The 23,630-nt window shown below is 42.5% G+C and overlaps 3 protein-coding genes and 1 pseudogene across 4 annotated transcripts in view; 2 read left to right on the forward strand and 2 right to left on the reverse strand.

The window, feature by feature from the left end:
* The window catches only part of LOC128431295 (gastrula zinc finger protein XlCGF57.1-like), a 65,766-nt gene extending 50,658 nt beyond the window's left edge, over positions 1–15,108 (reverse strand). The window contains exon 1 of the mRNA XM_053417576.1: positions 14,775–15,108. Within this exon, the coding sequence (XP_053273551.1) occupies positions 14,775–15,108 (334 nt within the window). The remainder of the gene's footprint in view (positions 1–14,774) is intronic.
* Positions 1–23,630, reverse strand: part of LOC128431094 (uncharacterized) — an 870,493-nt gene that overhangs the window by 304,969 nt on the left and 541,894 nt on the right. The gene's annotated exons all lie outside the window — the stretch shown is intronic.
* LOC128431095 (histone H4) overlaps positions 1–23,630 on the forward strand; it is a 317,773-nt gene that overhangs the window by 283,789 nt on the left and 10,354 nt on the right. The window contains exon 1 of one of the 2 annotated variants that reach the window (XM_053417318.1): positions 22,941–22,960. The exons of the other annotated variant lie outside the window; for it this stretch is intronic. Coding sequence (XP_053273293.1) covers positions 22,941–22,960 — 20 coding nt within the window. Of the gene's footprint in view, positions 1–22,940; positions 22,961–23,630 lie in introns of those variants that run through there. 2 annotated transcript variants of the gene reach the window in all.
* On the forward strand, positions 5,134–8,316 carry LOC128431297 (zinc finger protein OZF-like; annotated as a pseudogene).

Raw genomic sequence — 23,630 nt, forward strand, 5'->3', positions numbered from 1 at the left:
CATTCCGCTGTCCAGTCAGCAGAGGTAAGTTTCCTTGTTACAGGCGTCTTCCTCTTCCCCTTACTGTAACGTGGCCTCTTGACTCCAGAGGTAAGTGCAAAGAGGGGCTTGCTGATCTTCGAGTAGCCCTCAAAGAATTGCTGGTAGAACCCAACCATGCCAAGGAATGATCTTATCTTGGTGGGAGATGGGACAATGCCGGACTCATCCATCAAGTCTTTCTCGCTGAGATTTACAATGGCCTTGACCTTCTCAGGGTCTGTGGCAATGCCATGTTTGTCAATGATGTGCCCCAAAAACCTCACAGATGGCCGCAGGAGGTGGCACTTTTTGGGGGCTAACTTTAGATTGTGCACCTTCAATCTCTCAAAAACCATTTCTAGCCTCTGCAAAGCTAGCTGTTCGTTAGGAGCAAAAACCAAAATGTCATCCAAATAGCAGAGGAGGCTTAAGAAGTTTTGGTCACCAAAGATAGCCATCATCATCCTCATGAATGTTGCCGGGCTGTTACACAGACCCTGCGGAAGTCTGTTGTACTCATAAAGCCCAAATGGGGAGGTGAACGCAGTAAACTTCTTATCCTCCTCGTGTACTTCCACATTGTAGTATCCCGAGGTCAAGTCCATGGTCGAGAAAAATGTATTTCCCCCCAGAGCTGCCAAAGCGTCGGCCTGGTGAGGCAGAGGGTGGGCATCCCTGACGGTACGCGCATTCAGCCAGCGAAAATCCGTGCAGAGACGCAAGTCTCCATTCTTTTTCCAAACTAGGACAAGCGGCGATGCATACTCACTCGCAGATTTCCTAATGATCTCTCGCTCCTCCATCTCATTCAAAGCCGTTCGAAGCTTGTCATAGTGAGATGGAGCCAGCCGACGATACGGCAGCCTGAAGGGTTTGCTGTCACTCAGGCGGATGCGGTGGACAAACCCTTTGGCTGTACCGCAGTCCATGCTGTGGCGAGAGAAGATGGACTCATACTTTGTCAGTAGATCAACCAGCTTTGCTTTCCAGAATGGAGACAAATCAGCTGAGTCAATGTCAATGTCCTGCAGACCCAAGTCGTGAAGGGCTGACCTACAAGGCCTGGGAATAGAACGCTCAGAGTCAACTGTCAAGCTCTTCTCGCTACCCGTGTCAGTCAGGTCAGTAGTCTTGGCTACATTACATTCAACACTGTCAGTCTCGTCAGTCCTGTACAAATAGTCATTGTCAAAGTCCTCAAGTGCCACACAGGGGGACGCATCAGCAATCTTGCAGTTCCGTCTCAGAGTCACAGGTTTATTGGAGGGGTTGATAATTCTCACTGGGACCCAACCATCGCCCCAGAGCGGCGTCACCAGTCGCCCTACCATGACGGTCCGTGGCACTGTGCGTGACTGACTTGGTTCCACTACCAGTGTGCTTCCAGCAGAGAGGCACACATGACCAGGCAAGCGCCCCCACACTAAGTGTTCTCGCATAGGCTCTAAAGTCACAGCATGCTTCAGCTTGACTGTGCCCACTTTTTCTGGGATTTCACTGCCTCTCCATTTCTCCACAGTGGCCAACAGCTGCAGAAGACCTTCCTCCTTACCAGACGCCTGAGGTGAAAGAGATGCTGTCTCCCCGAAACTCCCAGAGTGTTTAGCCATTCGAATGAGGTGTTTAATAACGTTGCTGCCCAGAATCAGGTCATCACTCTGACCATCCACAATGAGTGTGGGCACGGAGATCTGGCAGTCATGGACTTTCATCTGCAGCTCGCAAACACCTACAGGACATGTCCTCAACCCTCCACAGCCAATCAGCACAACTGATGTCGGGGCAACAGAGTGAGGGGAAATAACACCTGCGTCCTGCAGCTTTGGAAGTAAGCGTGAGCTCATAGAACAGGCCATTGAACCACTGTCCAACATGGCGCGCACCTCCACAGCATCATGAATCATCACACTAGTGTAGAAAAGATTGTCTTTCGCAGTCAGTCGCTGCGTGTTCTGAAAAATTAAAGTTGAATCACTGTCCGTCGTTGCACAAGCATGTGAAAAAACGGACTGAATATCATCGTCATATGGGGATGCGCCAGCTGACCCTCCACTAGACCCCTCCTCGTGTGGGTCAGCTAGTTTCCCTGCTGTGTGGGTGAACCGGCCAGGGCAGTGGGTGAACCAGGAGCAGGTGGGGCTGAGCAAGTGGCAGCTTGATGCCCAGCAGCATGGCAGCGGAAGCATAGACGTTCGTTCCGACAGTGGGATGCAGTGTCATGGTCGTCGCAGCCACAAATAGCGCATGGCCCCCGAGCCCGGGTGCGACCGACAGGTCTCTGTCTAGACTGCCTGTAACGCTGAGGAGACTCCCGCTGTAACAAACGCTCCAGCAGAGTGACAATATGCCCAAGAACATGACTCTCACCTGACGCCGGCCCACCGGTCATGGCAGGTTGGGCAGTAGGAGTCACTGCAGTCTGCACGTGACTATGCACAGCATCAACAGCCTGAGAATATTGCAGGTGGTCTGTTGGACGTGCAGCTGAATGGCGCTGCTGAAGACGTTTTTTGTGATGGTGCTCATCAAGCCGTACCTGCACATCCATGGCAGTCCACTCCTCCAGTGGCCTACAGCTGAAGACCAGAGACAGTTCTCGATCGGGACAGTGAGTGATGAACATGACAGTCACTTCCCTAGAGGAGTCATCAATAGTTTTGCCTTGCCTTTTTAGTCCATCCGTAGCTGTGTCGAGTGCCTTGTTAAGCCGGATCCAATAGTCAACAGCACTTTCATTCTCTAAGGGCTTTGTGTCATAGAAGTCAGCTAGAGGCATGAAAGAAGTCACAGACTCACTAAAGTGTTGCTTGAGTATGTCGAAAATGGGCTGAGGACCTAACCGTAAGACCAAACTAGGCTTGCTACGCACCCCCACTCTCACAACATCACGTGCTCTACCCTGTAGCCTGCCCATTACTTCTTCCGCCTGATCACATAACTGAACATCCCTCTTAGTCAGATACAATTTAACACAGTCTTCCCACTCAGAAACCGAATGTTTGTCAGTCTTGTCCCCCCTGAAGGGATGCGGTTCACCACTATGCTGGCTAACAGTTAGGCTCATCTTAGAGAGATCAGCAATGGTGGAAGGGGCCAAAGTAACATCACCAGTTGGGGCGGGCCTAAGACAAGAGGCAATGTTCTCCCCAATACTAGTCCCTATCTGCTTAACTAAGTCAGTTAATACATGCACAGGGACATGGTCCACATCCCTACCCCCAGAAAATGCAGATGGACCAGCTAACTGATCAGCACTAGAAGAAACGTCACCACCCTCAGCACCATTCACTTTGGCCTGTTGAGGAGTGGATGTCAGGGGCCTCCCCCGAAAACCTCCTCTCTGGAGTGATGGGCTAAACATAAATGTCTGACCCCTGCCTAAAGCAGATAAGTTCAGCTCATCCATCTCCAATGAGCCACAATTTTCCAAAACCCAAAATGTACGGTTGAGCAGTGAAAATAGTAAAGAAATAAAAACACATACACAAGTAATGACACGTTACTGTTCAAATGTGACGTTCAACTCAAAAGCAAAATAAAACAAACAAACAAAAAAAAATAAACTAAATTTGCATTATGTGCATGAGAAGGAGAAAGAAAAATAAAATAGAAAACAAAAAAATAAAACGCATATATCTTTACAAGATGGTCGGCTGCAACTATATCCCTTGGTTCGAATTATTCCTCTCTTTTTTTTTTTATTACTGAACCTGTCTACTCGAAGCAGCACGGGCGACTCACAGCACGGCCACGTCGTCGGTGCTCACGTGCTACGTGTCGAATGGCGATCCTCAATGGCGCAGCAGACAGGCAGAGAAGACCGGGTCACGGCACCATTTGTAGCGGTTGTGTACTCTCTCGTTGCGTTGTGTGATTGAGACCACGATGGAACCATTGGCAGCCAGCCGTTTATTCTGGTGGAATATTTAACATGGGAAATGCTCCTTGAGAACCCTCACAATGGCAGCCTCTCCCAGCCGGGATATACACAGACTGAGCATTTACATGAAAATAAATATCACATTAAACAAATGACTCACGAAATATTTGAATGGGCGTTTGGTGACATACCTGGTGGAATATTTAACATGGGAAATGCTCCTTGAGAACCCTCACAATGGCAGCCTAACATGGGAGAAAGACAAGCTGAAGTACACTTTCATGGCTAAGTCGACGCTAGCTAAGTAGCTACGACCAAAGCTAATGGTAGCCAAGCTAGCGATCCTAAGACTAAAGTCCATTTAAAAGTAATTACAGATTCCAAGCAACACAATATATATGTACAAGCAACCAAGTATTAATACAGTATTATGTACATTTAGACTCCCGTAATACATCGCCAAAGTGTGGATTCATGTTTAACTGCTCTGACTACCTACCTCTCCCAGCCGGGATATACACAGACTGAGGAGAGGAGGCAGCAATGTAAAATACAACCCCCGCATTCCGCTAGAGGGAGCTCTAGCACTCCAACCAAGGCTCCCACTACCACAGCCAGCGCAAGGATCTCGCTGGCAATGGCAAGTGGGAAGCATTAACCCTGCTACACAAGTCTGAATCTTCCCGATCCTCTCAGGCCTGATTCAGAACCTGTGGATTCCTTCAGGCTACAGTCGGAAGTTATTCGACCTGAACAGTCTGGATTCTGATTCGTGTCCCTCTGTCAGATTTATAACGACATGTGGCGTCTGAAGGTGTCACCATCTGCTCCACTCAATTTTCCAAATGTCAACAATAGAGTAAAGTAGATTTATGATGTGAGGGTGTGAATCTATGACAGATTCCTCCTGGTCGGGCCTCACTTTCTGGGTCACCAGTACAGTGTGTCACACAGTGGGGAGACTTGGTTTTGCAGCCGGTGATCACCTAATCCATTGCGTTTCGCGGCCCCTTTTATTTTGAATCGCACACCAAACCCGTGAACCCTTTCCTGAATCAGTGACGTGCTCGGCCGGCTCGCGACGCTTCGAACGTCATCAACACAAGCCTCGATACGGGAGGACACATCACGAGTCTGAACCTATCCTTTTCCCCACTCTTAAGGGCCACCTCCTTCTCGAAACAAACTGAGTTTTGCTGTTAACCAGTCCTTTTGACCCTGGTGCGTGTTGGAATACAGCTGTCCTCACAGAAGCGGATGTATGACGTCACAGCCTCTGTATATTCTTGTTCGCTCCGAGACTCAAAGTGCGCAAAGAGGAGGAACATGTGCGACGTGCAGCTGCTGCGGGTGTCGGTACATGAGCGGATCAGCGCTGCCGCTGAAGACTTTCTGCTGCAGGTGGAGAAAGGAGGAGAAACGGCTCAAGTCCCGGCGCTGAGAGCGATGCTAACCGAGCGGCTAACGGCGGCGGCCGAGGAGATCGTCTCCGTGTTTGAGGAAACCGTGGCGGTGTATGAAGACAGAATGGAGCGGTTAGATTGGTCAGAGCGGGAGATCAACCGCCAGAGGAGGCTGCTGGATGCAGTGATGAAGCCCGAACTCCAGCTGCACAGAGTCGGTAAGTCCCTGGAGGAGCCGCTCACAGGCTAACGTTAGCTAGCATCAGCTCTGCTAACATGAGTTGATCAAACTAACACTCCGTAAAGGGAATGATACGTTTAAAACAATGTGTGGTTGGTTAAATTGATGAAATGTGTAGATAGAAGGATTAGGAGCTTTGACCCTCCACTGCAGCCAGTGGTCACATGTCCTTAATAATCATCTGCAAGATGCTGTTAGAAAGCTCAGCACACGTCTGGGGTGTTTATGCATTTTGGCTCCTTTTGTGTGAAAAGTCCTCCAGACTGCTTCGTCTCATCCTGAAAAACAGACACATATTGTGTGAGTAATTATAATACTGGCATATTTTAAAATAAGTTTAATTTCTACATCACTGTTGTGTTATATCAATAACAATAGACCCTTTTTTAGATGCTTGATTTCAAATGATTGCTGTGACACAATGAACACTCAAATCCCTGTATGTCATAGCAGCGCTAGACATAGTTACTAGACAGCAACTGGAGAATCTGGGTTTTATTTAAGTACTAAAACTGGTTTACAACTTGGATTGATTCAGTCACTGGAGTTGTGCCGCTGCTATTGTCGGCATGTTCATTTATCATAAATATGAGAAGAGCCAATTCAACGGTTTGGTTCAATCAAGTATTTATTTAGAATCAATGAAAGTTTAACAGGCATAGCCGGCATTCATTCACAGCCTCAGCTAAATCAGTAAGCACGGGGTAGACAATAATGGCGCCGAACCGAAAGCGTTCATAATAATTATAACAGTAGGTTTAATGTGATAGGTTAAATTATTGGAGGGCTGTCACTGCAAATCAATATTGTTCTCCCTAGTTGGTCCACAGCCGTAGTCCCACGCCTCTTGTCACTGAATCAAGGAAGTTACAAGGAGCCGCTCTCCGTCACACTCCTACTCTGATAGTTGGTAGGCAACTCTCCCTATCCTGACGATAGTTCGATGTTGTGTTTCATAAACTAGCCTTGAGTAAAGAATGTTGTGTTCCTGCTCTAACGGCTGTAAGAACTAAACCATAACAATGTCACTCAGACCTTTTATCAAGACAGGTGTGAGACTGACCAGCGTTTCAACACTAGCGTATCCCAACACTATTCCAGTCTATTCCTATTCCATTACACGTGTTGATAATCGTAACATATTAATCTTGTTTCAGGACAAAAAGTAAAACTTGCGGTTCTGTCTCGCTCCAACTGCCATCTTTAGAAATCTCCCTATGATGCTTCAGCTTCAAGTACTCGTGCATCACGGTTGTGCTGCTGTGATCATTTTGGATTTGCAGTGTTTACAGAGAAAGATGTTGTTTGGTCTCCATCTAAAAAACTCCCCCACTACTGTTGTGAACGTGTCTGTGCAGAAAACCTTCTGCTGTGTTGTTCATGTGTGAAACAGAAACCCTGGAGAAACTCTGGAGACAATTCTCTGGTTTTAACCCACAGGTCATGTCTGAAAACAGCTTAACCAACTAACTAACCTCCACTCGCTCTTCTCTGCTCGTGTCGTAGATTGTTTATTTGGCCTCAAAATATAAAACATTTTATCCTGGAAACACTTGGTTTAACCCAGCTAACTTAACGAGCTGCGTCTTAAGACCAACTATAAACCATCTCAACATCTCTGCTTCCTGAGTGTGATCATTCAAAAATAATAACAGTCGACATTAAACGACACAACACAAGTTTTTTAAAACACTTCAGGATACTCTGAAATTATAAACGTGTGTATTTCTGTTTCAGTGTGTCCTGCAGACGTACAGCAGCTGATGGTGAATAAAGAAGAGGTTCTCCCTGAGCAGCAGCAGTGGAGCCCTCTTGTGGACCAGGAGGACCCAGAGCCCCCCCACATTAAAGAGGAGCAGGAGGAGCCATGGACCGATCAGTACGGGGAGCAGCTTCAACAACTTGAGCAGGCTGATATCAAGTTCACATTGACTGCTGTCACTGTGAAGAGTGAAGAAGATGAAGAGAAACCTCAGTTGTCACAGCTTCATCAGAGTCAGACTGAGGAGAACAGAGCAGATTGTGGAGGAGAACAACCAGCCAGGATCTCAGGTCCTGATGGACATTTACAACAATGTACTGAGGACAAGACTGTAGACAGTGAAGATGATTGGATGCAGACCAGGGAACCTCAGTCTGGTTTAAATACAAAAAATAACAAACAGCCTCTAAGTGATATGAAATGTAAAACTGCTAAGAAAGCATTTAGTTGCTCTGAGTGTAGTCAAACATTTAGACAAAAGGGGAATCTAACTTCACATATGAGGATTCATACAGGAGTGAAACCATTTATCTGCTCTGACTGTGGTAAAACATTTAGCCACAATTGTTCTCTAACTTTACATATGAGGATTCATACAGGAGAGAAACCATTTAGTTGCTCTGAGTGTGGTAAAAGATTTGCCCACACTGGTTCTCTAACTTTACATATGAGGATTCATACAGGAGAGAAACCATTGAGTTGCTCTGAGTGTGGTAAAACATTTAGACAAAAAGGCCATCTAACTGGACATATAAAGGTTCATACAGGTGAGAAATCATTTAGTTGCTCTGAGTGTGGTAAAACCTTTAGCCGAAAGTGCAGTCTAACTGTACATATGAGCATTCATACAGGAGAGAAACCATTGAGTTGCTCTGAGTGTGGTAAAACATTTAGACAAAAAGGCCATCTAACTGGACATATGAAGGTTCATCCAGGAGAGAAACCATTAACTTGCTCCTAGTGTGGTAAAATATATAGACTAATGGGTAATCTAACTGCACATGACTAGTCAAACAGGAGAGAATGAGTTTACCTGCTCTTAAAGATTTAAGTTGCATTGTTTTTAACAAAATACTTATTCGTATTAGTCCGCAACTACTCATATTATACATATTAATAGTTCACTTTTATACATATTAATAGAGAAATTTGAATCCCCCTTAACCTGTCTTTAAATGTTTACCTTGCACAGTATGTATATGAGTGTTCTTAACCATTTCACCAGAGGCGTTGGTCTAGTGGGAGAGGCGGTGGTCTAGTGGTAGAAACTTGGACTATGGGCAGAAAAGGTCTCTGGTTTGACTCCACAGAGAGACAACAAAAGACCAACCTGGATTGATCTGCCCAAAAATCTAAGAGGATTCTCCCTACCCTGTCTAGTGCCCCTGAGCAAGGCACCTTGCTCCCAGGGCGCCGTACATGGTTGCTCACTGCTATGTGTGTCCTTCACCAGATGGGTGAAATTTAACCTCTGCTTTTGGCAGAGGTTAAATTTCCCTACCTGCATGAGTGTGCCTGTGCATGTCTGCGCATGTGATTAGGATTAATAAATGCATCTTAAATATATTTGATTTAAATCACTGTGCTTACTGATCAGTGACCGAAGAGACAGTTACAATGTGGAGGGACATGTGACCATGGCTGTAAATAGTAAATGGTTTTGTATTTAAATAGAGCTTTTCTATTCTTGATTACCACTCAAAGCGCTTTACAGTATAGTTTTACATTCACCCATTCACACACACATTCATACAGTGCATCTATTAGCAGCACTTTGTCATTATATGAGGAATAATTCAGGGTTATGCATCTTGCCCAAGACAGATGGGGATGACTGGGGGCCGAACTTCCGACCTTCAGGAAGACCGCTATACCCCTTAGCCACAGCCGCCCGTTTGTTAGAAAAATACATTTTTCACAGGAAGGTTCAGAGTGACGTGACCTTAAGGAAAGGAGCTTCAATGCTTCCTAAAATAATAGAACATTTGTGCAAAATGTGATACAAGCACCAAATTTGGCATGGTGGTTCCCAATGGATTTCAATGATCTTGTCGTCGATGTTTCCTTGCAAAATGGTAGGAAACCCTAAATCACTCCTAATACGTTATTTTTAAGATTAAGATGCATTTATTAGTCCCAAACACATGCACAGACATGCACAGACATGCAAAGGCACACTCACACAGGTAGGGAAATGTAATCTCTGCAGGACACACAGAGCAGTGAGCGACCATGTACGGCACTCGGGGAGCAGATGTTGGGGGAGTAAGGTGCCTTGCTCAGGGGCACTAGACAGGGTAGGGAGACTCTTGAATTTTTGGACAGATCAATCCAGGTTTGTCTTTTGTTGTCTCTCTGTGGAGTCGAACCAGAGACGAGCCAGAGACCTTCTCTGCCCATAGTCCAAGTTTCTGCCACTAGACCACTGCCTCTCCTTATTTACACAATATATACATTAAATATGCACATTTTGCATTAAGGTACTTAGTATTTGGATCATGTTATTCAGGACGTAAACAAAATAGGAAATAATATTAAAAACCATTAATAGCAGAGCCAAAATTGCAGATGGGGGACTGTCCACTAAAATGGTGGTCACATGGCAGCACACACATGAGAAGATGCAGGAAAAACAAAGAGAAAACTGTCAACCCCAGCTACCACAGTGCCCTGTGTGCAGCTGTTCTCACTCTCAGGTCATATTGTCCAGAAGAGGAGAGCACCATTGGCTCCAGAAAATGTAACATGCTTGTCTGTCTCAGCAATTGGCTGAAAGTCAGAGATGATTAGGCACAATTCAGCAAAAGTAGCAGATCCTCCTGTTTTAATTTTCATGTTTGTTTGCACTTTAAGACTTTGCACTTTAACATGACAGATTTGAATGACGGTTCAGTTTACCAAGGCCACTTGTTATGCTGTGGTACAATGTTAAAGATACACCTGTTTTTTTTTACTAATCTGGATGTTTCACTGAAGAAAGAAGCAGTGTTTTTGTTTCCGAAGACATTGGGCATATCTCAGCTGGATATATATTTTTTTTACACAATTTATCATATAGGTAGGAGTTATAGGCCTGAGCCTCTTTGAAAACACAGCTCTGTGTGTAGTTTTGTGTTTAAAAAAAAAAAAAATCAAACAACAGTGTCTAAAATACAGGCTGTCTGAAGGTAGTTCTCATTCATTCATAAGATAGTCTTTAGAAGAAAACATTTCAAAGTATGAGGTTAATTAGGTTATTTTTATTTTTTTTTATCTATTGACAGACCTACTTTATATATATATATATATATATATATATTTATATGAGTATATAAAAGCGGTGCTTTATTTGACTGTAGGTGAAATAAAGCCGCCATGTTGGACCAGCTGGAGCTTTTATTTTCAATAAACATTCCATAATTTATTGTTTATTTTGTCCTCTTGAGTCTTAATTCTCCTGATTTTATTTTAATAGAGAATAAATTAATAAAACAGTTTTAATAAGAAGAATTGTGACCTGGAACTCGTCTGGAGCTGTGAGGCTTTTTATTTCCTGTGTTGAAGTGGATTCTTTCAGGTTGGTTTCTGCAGCGGAGGCGAACAGGAAGAGAAATGGTCAGAAGACCTGAGAGTGTAAGTAACGTTTGAATTGTTTTTTGACACTTTGACAAGATGTCGGCTCCGGATAGTGATAGTAGCAGGCTCAGGAGTCTCCAGCCAATACACATCAGCACAGAGGATTTCACCAGTCTAACTGCAGAAAACATCTTAGGATATATAACATTCTATATATACACTTGTCCATCTTTCATTAAAATTATCTAAATACAAAATGTCCCGTCGCACGTGTGAAAGACAAAAAAAGACTTCCCATGGTATCTGAAGTTCCTTATTTCAAACTGCTAAATGTTAGTTATCTACCGTAATTGTGAGGAATATGTTCATATAAGGTCATAGCACTGATTTGAGGGCGACTCCTAGTCGAGGTATAACAATCTTCTCTCCTTCTGACATCGTTCACTGACTCGTCCATCTGAAGAGAACTCAGCAGCAACGTCTGACGACTTCTCCAACAAAGGAGGTAAATACACTGCAGGTCATTTCCCTCTAAAGGGAAACTTCAGTTATATTGAGCCTTTAGTTGCATCTCTTATCTGTCACATTGTCAAAGGTTTGATTTGGACGAATGTTCTTTCAGAAGCCAGGTCTGAAGTATGGAAGCAAAGAGCAGCCAGAGCTACAATAACTATTAACTGTATTTATTCTATACAGCCCTGATCACACCATGTTTGGGGGCTGATGCCGATATTAGGGAGTCCAAAAATTCTGATCATCAAAAATAAATCGTCAGTGATTCCTGAGATGCCGTAATCGAACCTTTGTGACGAATATATGTAACTGAGGTTTGATTATTTATTTTTTACAGTTTAACAATTTTCTTAAATAAAAAATAACTGAATGAAAAGAAAACACATATACAACCAAATATATAGAACCTGAATTAAGAAAAACCTTTTCAGATAAAATGCTTATTGTTCATTGTGTAAAGTAAGTTTTTTATCGGCGACATAAACAAGGAATATACGTCTGAAGACTCTTATTGGCTAATGGGTGAATGGGTGGAGCTGCAGTCAGAGATCGTCCATCTTACTCTGATGTGGAGAAACCATTGAGCTATTCCAGTTTCATACATGCATCATATATTTATACACTACATTTCGAAAGTTTGGGGTCACTTAGAAATGTCCTTATCATTCAAAGTAAAGCACTGTTTTTTTCAATGAAAATAAAAATTAAACTAATCAGAAATACACTCTTTACATTGTTGATGTGGTTAATGACTGTTCTAGGTGGAAACGTCTGGTTTTACAACGATGTGTGGAGGCCCATTTCCAGCAAATATCACTCCAGTGTTCTAATGGTATATTGTGTTTGCTAATCGCCTTAGAAGACTAATGGATGATTAGAAAACCCTTGAAAAACCCTTCTGCAATTATGTTAGCACAGCTGAAAACTGTTTAGGTTGTAAGAGAAGCTATAAAACTGGCCTTCCTTTGAGCTAGTTGAGTATCTGGAGCATCACATTTGTGGGTTCCATTTGATCTCTCAAAATGGCCAGAAAATGAGAACTTTCATGTGAAACTCCGCAGTCTATTCTTGTTCTTAGAAATGAAGGCTAATCCATGCGAGAAATTGCGAAGAAACTGAACATTTCCTACAACGTCTGTACTACTCCATTCAGAGAACAGCAAAAACGGGCTCTAACCAGAGTAGAAAGAGAAATGGGAGGCCCCGGTGCACAACTCAGCAAGAAGACAAGTATATTAGAGTCTCTATTTTGAGAAATAGACGCCTCACAGGTCCTCAACTGGCAGCTTCTTTAAATGGTACCTGCAAAACGCCAGTGTCAACGTCTACAGTGAAGAGGCGTCTCTGGGATGCTAGCCTTCTAGGCAGAGTGGCAAAGAAAAAGCCATATCTGAGAATGGCCCATCAAAATAAAAGATTGATATGGTCATGGAACACAGACATAGACAGAGGATGATTGGAAAAAAGTGTTATGGACAGACAAATCAAAGTTTGAGGTGTTTGGATCAAACAGAAGAACATTTGTGAGATGCAGAACAGGTGAAAAGATGCTGGAAGAATCCTGTCAAGCATGGTGGAGGTAATGTGATGGTCTGTGTCTGCTTTGGTGCTGGTAAAGAGGGAGATTTGTACAAGGTAAAAGGGATTTTAAATAAGTAGGGCTATCACTTAATTTTGCAACGCCATGCCATACCCTGTGGACAGCGCTTGATTGGAGCCAATTTCCTCCTACAACAGGACAAGGGCCTAAAGCACACCTCCAAATTATACAAGAACTATTTGGGGAAGAAGCAGGCAGCTGGAAAGCTGTCTGTAATGAAGTGGCCAGCGCAGTCACCAGATCTCAACCCCATTGAGCTGTTGTGGGAGCAGCTTTACTGTATGGTATGCAAGAAGTGCCCATCAAGCCAATCCAACTTGTGGGAGGGGCTTCAGGAAGCGTGGGGTGAAATTTCTACAGATTACCTCAACAAATGAACAACTAGAATGCCAAAGGTCTGCAATGCTGTAACTGCTACAAATGGAGCATTCTTTGACGAAAGTAAAGTTTAAAGAACAAAATGTATATTTCAAATAAAAATACAAGGTTAGACAATAAATGTCTAACCTTGTCAATGTCTTGACTGTATTTTCTATTCATTTTGGAACTCATTTGATAAATATTGTGATTTTTAATGGAAAACACAAAATTGTCTGGGTGACCCCAAACTTATGGACGGTAGTGTACAGCAGTGAAAGTTGGTGCCAGTGTGTGGGCCACTGTAATAGTTTACTTTGAAAGGATGATTTTTACAGTATTATGGGTTTTTATTATTATTTTCGATATTGTTTCCGTCCGGAAAGCTAAGTACCTTAATGCAAAATGTGTATATTTAATGTTGATATTGTGTAAATAAAGTATTAGGAGTATTATTTGATGTTATGTTGTTATTTTATATAAAGTAAAAAAGTTTGATTCAGCAAGCAAGAAAACATAGAAATCTACACCAAGATCATTCAAATCCAACAAGAACATGCATATCTTTGAGCAAAACCATTTTCGGCAGACGCATTCGGCGTCCATCTTTAAAAATGGCGTCCATCTTGGATTTTTGAATGGCACGTCAGGCAGATTGGTTAAGTAGACCCTTGGGAACCACCATGCCAAATTTGGTGCTTGTATCACATTTTGCACAAATGTTCTATTATCTGCCCCACTATAAGGTGATAAGTTAGAAAGCATTGAAGCTCCTTTTCTTATCCTTAAGATTTCGGACAGCTCTTATAATGGCGGCCACTGAAATCCTTCAGGTCACTTCTCTCTCAAACTTCCTGTGAAAAATTGTCTCACAAACGGGCGGCTGTGGCTAAGGGGTATAGCGGTCGTCCTGAAGTGTCCTTGGGCAAGATGCATAACCCTGAATTATCCATCATATAACAACAAAGTGCTGCTAATAGATGCACTGTATAAATGGGTGAATGTAAAACTGTACTGTAAAGAGCTTTGAGTGGTTATCAAGATTAGAAAAGCTCTACAAAAACCATTTACTATTTACAGCCATGGTCACATGTCCCTCCACATTGTAACCGTCTCTTCGGTCACATATTTAATCATGTGAACTGGTTAAGAACATACATATACATACTGTGCAAGGTAAACATTTAAAGACTGGCTAAGGGGGGTTCAAATTTTTCTATTAAAATGTATAATAGTGAACTATTAATATGTATAATATGAGTAGTTGCTGACTAATCCGAATAAATGTTTTGTTACAAACGATGCAACTTAAATCTTTAAGAGCAGGTAAATTCATTCTCTCGTGTTTGACTAGTCATGTGCAGTTAGATTACCCATTAGTCTACATATTTTACCACACTAGGAGCAAGTAAATGGTTTCTCTCCTGTATGAATCCTCATATGTACAGTGAGATGGCCCTTTCTTCTAAATGTTTTACCACACATAGAGCAACTAAATGCTTTCTCTTCTGTATGAATCGTCATATGTAGAGTTAGACTGTACTTTCGGCTAAATGTTTTACCACACTCAGAGCAACTAAATGGTTTCTCTTCTGTATGGATCCTCATATGTAAAGTTAGAGAATTATTGTGGCTAAATGTTTTACCACAGTCATAGCAACTAAATGGTTTCTCTCCTGTATGAATCCTCATATGTACAGTTAGATGGCCCTTTTGTCTAAATGTTTTACCACACTCAGAGCAACTAAATGCTTTCTTGGCAGTTTTACATTTCATATAACTTAGAGGCTGTTTGTTGTTTTTTGTATTTAAACAAGACTGAGGTTCCCTGGTCTGCATCCAATCATCTTCACTGTCTACAGTCTTGTCCTCAGTACATTGTTGTATATGTCCATCACGACCTGAGATCCTGGCTGGTTGCTGTCCTCCACAATCCGCTCTGTTCTCCTCAGTCTGACTCTGATGAAGCTGTGACAACTGAGGTTTCTCTTCATCTTCTTCACTCTTCACAGTGACAGCAGTCAATGTGAACTTGATATCAGCCTGCTCAAGTTGTTGAAGCTGCTCCCCCTCCTGATTGGTCCACGGCTCCTCCTCTTCATCTTTAATGTAAGGCTCTGGGTCCTCCTGGTCCACAAGGGGGCTCCACTGCTGCTGCTCAAGGAGAACCTCTTCTTTATTCACCATCAGCTGCTGTACGTCTGCAGGACACACTGAAACACAAATACACACGTTTATAGTTTCAGAGTATCCTGAATTGTTTAAAAACTTGTGTTGTGTCGTTTAATGTCGACTGTTATTATTTTTGAATGATCACACTCAGGAAGCACAGATGTTGAGATGGTTCATAGTTGGTCTTACGCCGCAGCTCGTTAAGTTAGCTGGGTTAAACCAAGTGTTTCAAGGATAATTATATTTTGAGGCCAAATAAACAATCTACGACACGAGCAGAGCAGAGCAAGTAGAGGTTAGTTAGTTGGTTAAGCTGTTTTCAGACATGACCTGTCGGTTAAAACCAGAGAATTGTCTCCAGAGTTTCTCCAGGGTTTGTGTTTCACTGATGAATAACACAGAAGCAGGTTTTCTGCACAGACTCGTTCACAACAGTAGTGTGGGAGTTTTTTAGACGGAGACCAAACAACATCTTTCTCTGTAAACACTGCAAATCCAAAATGATCACAGCAGCACAACTGTGATGCACGAGTACTTGAAGCTGAAGCATCAAGGGGAGATTTCTAAAAATGGCAGTTGGAGCGAGACAGAACCGCAAGTTTTACTTTTTGTCCTGAAACATGCGTAAAATATTACGATTATCAACACGTGGAATGGAATAGGAATAGATTGGAATAGTGTTGGGATTTCAAAATCTTAGCTTCTCTGGGTGTCTGTGAGTGAAGAGGAGTATGAAAACAGAACTCTGAAGAAATGAAAGGAGGGTGGGGACAGGAGCTGTTTGGGCCAGATATACGGCCTTTACACAAATTATTAATAATAACCTTTTTTCTCTTAGTGTTTCATATTGAAATTAGCTAGAAATGTATGTGCGTCAAAACGCTGGTAAGTCTCACACCTGTCTTGATAAAAGTTCTGAGTGACATTGTTATGGTTTAGTTCTTACTGCCGATAGAGCAGGAACACAACATTCTTTACTCAAGGCTAGTTTATGAAACACAACATCGAATTGTCAGGATAGGGAGAGTTGCCTAGCAACTATCAGAGAAGGAGCGTGACGGAGAGCGGCTCCTTGTAACTTCCTTGATTCAGTGACGGCTGTGGACCAACTAGTGAGAACAAAATTGATTTGCGGTGACACCCCTCCAATATTTTAACCTATCACATTAAACCTACTGTTATAATTATTACGAACGCTTTCTGTTCGGCACCATTATTGTCTACCCTGTGCTAACTGATTTAGCCGAGGCTGTGAATGAATGCCTGTTAAACATCCATTGCTTCTAAATAAATACTTGATGGAACCAAACCATTGGATCGGCTCTTCTCATATTTAGGTTAAACGCACACGCCGACAATAGCAGGGATCATCTTAACTACACAACTCCAGTGACTGAATCAATCAGTTATAAACCAGTTTTTGTACTTAAATAAAACCCAGATTCTCGAGTTGCTGTCTAGCAACTTTGTCTAGCGCTGCTATGGCATACAGGGATTTTAGTGTTCATTGTGTCACAGAAATCGTTTGAAATCAAGCATCGCACAAATAGGGTCTATTGTTATTAATATGACACAACATTGATGTAGAAATTATACTTATTTTAAAATATGCCAGTATCATAATTACTCACACAATATGTGTCTATACTTTTTTCAGGATGAGACGAAGCAGTCTGGAGGACATTTTACACAAAAGGAGCCAAAAATGCATGAACACCCCAGACGTGTGCTGAGCTTCCTAACAGCATCTTGCAGGAGATTATCAAGGACATGTGACCACTGGCTGCAGTGGAGGGTCAAAGCTCCTAATCCTTCTATCTACACATTTCATCAATTTAACCAACCAGACATTGTTTTAAACGTATCATTCACTTTACGGAGTGTTAGTTTGATCAACTCATGTTAGCAGAGCTGATGCTAGCTGACGTTAGCCTGTGAGCGGCTCCTCCAGGGACTTACCAACTCTGTGCAGCTGGAGTTCGGGCTTCATCACAGCATCCAGCAGCCTCCTCTGGCGGTAGATCTCCTGCTCTGACCAATCTAACCGCTCCATTCTGTCTTCATACACCGCCACTGTTTCCTCAAACACTGAGACGATCTCCTCAGCCGCCGCCGTTAGCCGCTCGGTTAGCATCGCTCTCAGCGCCGGGACTTGAGCCGTTTCTCCTCCTTTCTCCACCTGCAGCAGAAAGTCTTCAGCAGCAGCGCTGATCCGCTCATGTACCGACACCCGCAGCAGCTGCACGTCGCACATGTTCCTCCTCTTTGCGCACTTTGAGTCTTGGAGCGAACAAGAAGATACAGAGGCTGTGACGTCATACATCCGCTTCTGTGAGGACAGCTGTATTCCAACACGCACCAGGGTGAGTCATAAGGACTGGTTAAAAGCAAAACTCAGTTTTTTTCAAGAAGGAGGTGGCCCTTAAGAGAGGGGACAAGGATAGGTTTAGACTCGTTTGGCAAGGAGATTAAAGAGGACAAACAACAGTACTTGAAGAAGCTGGAAAAACAATGTGCAGCTAACGACTCCTCGTCAGTCTGGAAAGGCCTTCAGGTGATCACCAGCTTCAAAACCAAGTCCCCCCACTGTGTGGAAGACCTTAAACGTGCAAACGACCTGAATGCTTTGTTTTGCAGATTCGACAGACAATGAACCAGTCCTAACCCCACCCCACATTCCTCATCCCCCTTCAGAGTTATCACACCTCTTCTTCCCAAACTGGTCAAAGTCTGATGTCTTCATCTCGTGAGTCAACAGAACCACGACAGAGACGACACGTTTAAGAGACGTGTGTGGAGGAATAACCAGAAGAGGTCAACACTGTAACTGTGTTTATTTCACCACAATATATCTAACAAGCAGGTTTCAAGTTTTCAATTTACATTTGTCTGTAATTAAAATACATGAACAAGAACTGAGCAGGAAAAACACAGAGCTTTCCTCCAAAAGAAAGGAAAACCCACTTCAACATCATCCAGTGATAATAAACATGCATCACATGCACTCACATGCAAACAGCCACTGAAAAAGAGTGAGCTGCCTCACACATCAACAAAGAGGAAAACAACAAAGCGCCATCCAGTGGCTGAAAATACAAATGTGCAGGGAAGATAAAACTATCATTGTGAAATCTGCTGGATGCAAAAGGTACTTTCTCACCTGATATATATATCTTTATATACATATATACACGGTTGCAACAGTCTACACAGTTCAGTAAAGATCTCTTTAAAGCAACACTATGTAACTGTTACCAAAGAACAGCGCCCCCTGCAGCCACATGTGATGACTAACTCTTTTTGACATGATCACACTCAAACATCAGACTCTCTCTAATCAAGCTGCTGCTTTAAGGTAAATACAATATCAAAATGTTGCTTTAACAACAGGTGAGAAACAACTCTCCCTGGTCTCAAGCCCCTTTTCCACTCGTTAGACTGGTTTTTAAAACCCACCTACATAATAACAGGAGCAGCGAAACAATGTCCTCATGTCAGTAAAAGCTGATTTGCAGACTCCTAATGCCAGGATAACAAAGAAACTGCTAATGGAGCTGGGACTGATCGATGTATGGAGGGACTTCCAAACCAAAAAAAAGCAATTTACATTCTATTCAGCAAGTAAAGGGGTATACTCAAGAGTTGACAATGTTTTTATTTACAACTCAGAACGAACACAGACTTAAAGATTGTAGGATAGGGGTCAGAGACATATCTGACCACTCAGCTGTTTATTTAACTGTGCATTTGGATAATACAAAAAAAAACATGCTTTGGCGACTTAATACAAGCATCTTGAATGAAAGGACATGCAAGGAATATGTGCAGAAGGAACATAAAGATTATATGGACAATAACAATAATGGAGAAGTATCGCCAAGTGTTTTGTGGGACACTGCAAAAGCAGTGATCAGAGGAAAGCTTGTAGCATTGACTTAACATAGAAAAAAGGAAAGATACAAAAAACTGTCAGATTTATAGGAGAATCTTAAAGGTTTAGAGAGGGATGTTAGGTTTGAAAATATATTGTCGTGGGGGTCTGAATGAACTATTTCCGATAAAGAAAGGGGGGGGCGGACCATGAGCAGGTTGAGACAGATATTAGGCCTTTATACAAATCATTAATAATAACCTTTTCCTTCCTAGTGTTTAATCATTGTTGTTTAGTCACCTGTCCTGATAAAAGGTCTGCTAAGAGCTGCTGCCTGTTTTGAAGACTGTGAAATCTGTGACATACTCTACACTGTACTTTAACTTGTTCTCATACTTAACTTTGATTTTAAAGCATAACTCCCATAGATTCATTTAACATCACATAGATTTCGAGCTGCTGTCTGATAAGTTCTGAAGGTCGGATAGAGTGACTTTGTTGACTTTGCTTTTTTTCGTTGTTTTGGTTTCGAGGATCCTAATGTTTACACAGTCAGGACATGTTTTGATGAAGCAGAAACATAATATTCTTTGCTCCGAGTGACAACACCACTGGCCTACATGGCATCAGCTTTGTCAAGGCTGGTCAAGAGGATGGCCACCGCCTGCACACTTTCGAGGAGGAACAACCAAGATCTACTGTTATAAAATAGACAGGCGCTGGCTGTTGGATGCGCTCTGATACGACTTGAGACTGTCCTGTGATGCTAGAGTACCGGGCAGTGTGTCGGATGCCCATTGCTTTGCTGATTCATACCTGTTCATTGCTTTCTAAATAAATACTTGATTGAACCAAACCATTGGATCGGCTCTTCTCATATTTAGGATAAACAAACACCCCGACAGGGAACACATCAAAAGTAAGGAATCTTATATTCTAGATCAAATAAGAAATGTAAGAAAAGAAATAAACAAAGTATGTGATGAAGAATTAGAGAAAAAAAACAAATTAGCAAAGCAGAGATATGATGAGATTGGACCAAGGGCCATGAAGCTTCTGGGATGGAGGTTAAGGAAACAACGAGCAGACAGCTCCATATTTTTGAAAATAGGGACCCTGGAACTAAAAATGTATGCCATACGTTAGAGGATATTGAACATATTTTTTAAAATTACTATAGAGACTTATATAAGGAACCAAATTCAACTTGTCTTCAGGAAATAAATTCATTTCTGGAGTCATTGGACTGGTTAAAAGCAAAAGTCAAACAGCTTCATTTCAAGAAGGGGTGGCCCTTAAGAGTGGGGACAAGGATAGGTTCAGACTCGTTTGGCAAGGAGGTTAAAGAGGACAAATGACAGTACTTGAAGAAAGTGGAACAACAATTTGCAGCTAACGACTCCTCGTCAGTCTGGAAAAGGCCTTCAGGTGATCACCGTCTGCAAAACCGTTTCCCCCCACTGTGTGGAAGACCTTAAACGTGCAAACGACCTGAATGTTGTCTTTGCAGATTCGACAGACAATGAACCAGTCCTAACCCTACCCCGCATTCCCTACCCCCCTTCACAGTTATCGCACCTCTTCTTCCCAGCCTGGACAAAGACACTACCCCCCCCCCCCCCCACTACACACAGACACAAACTGTTCTCAGATTGCCCCCTCCCCATGTCAGACAAAACCCCCTACATCACACTAACTCTGGTTCACACACACTCGCACATTTTTTTTTTAATAATCATATTTCATGATTATTTATAATTAGCCAAAGTCAAGTCTACTACTATTGCACAACATAAGGAACTAACTGACTTTACCCAAAAAACACTGTTAGAGCCAAACCTGTAACACACTGTACTGGTGACCCAGAAAGTGAAGCATTCATTGGATCTACCCTCTACAGGTGAAGAACAGAATAAAGCCCTGATGGCAGAGATTACAATTGAGGAAAAAGGGAAAGCAATCTCTAGATTAAAAGCTAATAAAGCCCCGGGTACGGACGGCTTCCCAGCCGAGTGGTACAAGGCCTTTTAGGATCAAATAGTGCCTATGCTTTTTGACTGCTTCAACTATACACTGAAAAAAGGAGAACCACCAGGTACATGGAGGGAGGCAATCATTTCGGTTATTCCTAAGGAGGGGGAGGACAGAAAAGAATGTAGCACATATAGGCCAATTTCTGTACTCAATATAGACTAAAGGTGTATGCGTCAATACTAGTAAAAAGGTTAGAGCATATAATGGTAGAACTAGTGGATCCAGACCAAACTGGCTTTGTGCGTGAAAGACAAACACAAGATAATATTAGACGGGTGATACACGTTATCGATCATGTGACTAAGGGGAATATTGGAGCCACAGTGATTGGTTTAGATGCGGAAAAGGCATTTGATTCGGATGGCTGGAAATATCTGTACTTGGCGTGGAGAAGATTTGGCTTTAAGGACGATTTTATTAACTGTATCAGAACTCTATACTCCTCACCAAACGCCAGGATAAAGATTAATGGACACCTCTCTCAGGTTGTCAACTTGGAGAGAGGCTGCCACCAAGGCTGCCCCCTCAGCCCCGCCCTCTTTTCTTTATTTATAGAGCCCCTGGCACAGTTAATCAGGGATGACGAAGTGATAAAAGGAGTCATGATCATAGATTTAGAGCAGAAGATTTGTCTATATGCAGATGATGTTTTGCTCTTTATTACGACATCAGAGGTCAGCTTTCCCAGACTGATGTCCTCGCTAAAAGATTTTGGAACCCACTCTGGATATAAATTAAACGTGCCACAAACTCTAATTTATAATCAAATCCCTCAGAAAGACATGCTAAATAGATTTGGTTTCAAATGGACCCCATCAGACATTAAGTATCTGGGAATTCAAAAACGTAAAGACATTTCCAAAATATATGATAGCAATTATAGCCTCATAAGTAAAAGAATCAAGGCAGATATAGACAGGTGTTCCCAACTGCTCTTAGATATGCATAGTAGAATAGAAACGATAAAAATGAATGTTCTCTGTCCAATTGGCAGGGATAGGGATATTGTTTTTCTCTGCGTATTCAAATGCCAGTTCACGGCACTTAACTGGAGCAAGGCAATGGAACTGGTCAGCTAGTTGTTTCAAGTGTTTGGCAAGCTCCTCCTCCATCTCATTTGTGAATATTCTCTTTACCTCAGCTACTGCACCCCAGGCTACTGATTTTAGTTTACTTTTACTTTTACTTTCCTTTCTTTATGAGGGTTGTCTTATCAATATTTCTATCCCTTCCAGCTTTTCTTAAGGACTTCTTTCCTTGCATGACCTCAGCGGCTGCACTCTCCATCACTGCGAGGGGTGTTTGGCCCCAGATTGTCTTCCTGGTGTAGTTTCCAGGCATGATGGCTTTTCTACAATGTTTATGACATTAAAAATAAAACATATATAATGTAATATAACACTAGCATATGTTTAAGACTAAACTTAACTTGTGCTCCACAGCATTTGTCCCACTTTACCCCACAGCCACCGTTTTAGAAAAAACAACATCTCTTAGCAATTCAGGCTAATCTTCAGCTAGCATCAATCACATGGTTTTATATGTTGGAAGGTCACCAAAATGTGATATAAGTTATTCTACCTGAATCAATGTGTTTTGACACAACAGTTGATTAAGTTCAAAGCAATAAAAATTACTTTTACATGCAAAAAACTCATTTTTGTGAAAAAACATACTTTCCACAGCACCAGCACCAACTTCTCCTACATGGCAAGGGGGGAATCGGAGGGGCTTGAAAACATAGTGGTCAAGTACCCGATGTCCCACATTACCCTGCTCTCCCCTAACACCCTGCACCTTCCCATTGAGTCAAATTCTTTCACATTTGCCAATCTTTTCCTCCAAGTCCAGTTGATTTAACTTCTAAGCAAACCCGTTGAAACCATGGATTGTGTTCATTTTAAACTCTTTCAGTGTTAAAGAGCAGAGTTGTCCCGCGGAAGCCTGCTGGGCCCATAACCCATAGGTTGATGGATCGAAACCATCCTCTGCTAAAGGAATCCTTTATCCACTCCCATGTTATCTGTTATGATTCCCTTGTCCTTGCCTTTTAAACATGAACTCACCTCTTGCTGAAAGTGACTTGCTTTGGCTTTTGAAGTTGAAAATGTGACAGAATAGACCCAAGAGTTGAAGCCCTTAACTTGGCTGATAGTTTTGTGGTCTTTTCAAACAAGGTAACATTGTGCACCTTCCCATTGAGGCAAATTCTTTCACATTT

Source organism: Pleuronectes platessa, chromosome 24 (genome assembly GCF_947347685.1).
Source record: "Pleuronectes platessa chromosome 24, fPlePla1.1, whole genome shotgun sequence".
Classification (NCBI taxonomy): domain Eukaryota; kingdom Metazoa; phylum Chordata; class Actinopteri; order Pleuronectiformes; family Pleuronectidae; genus Pleuronectes; species Pleuronectes platessa.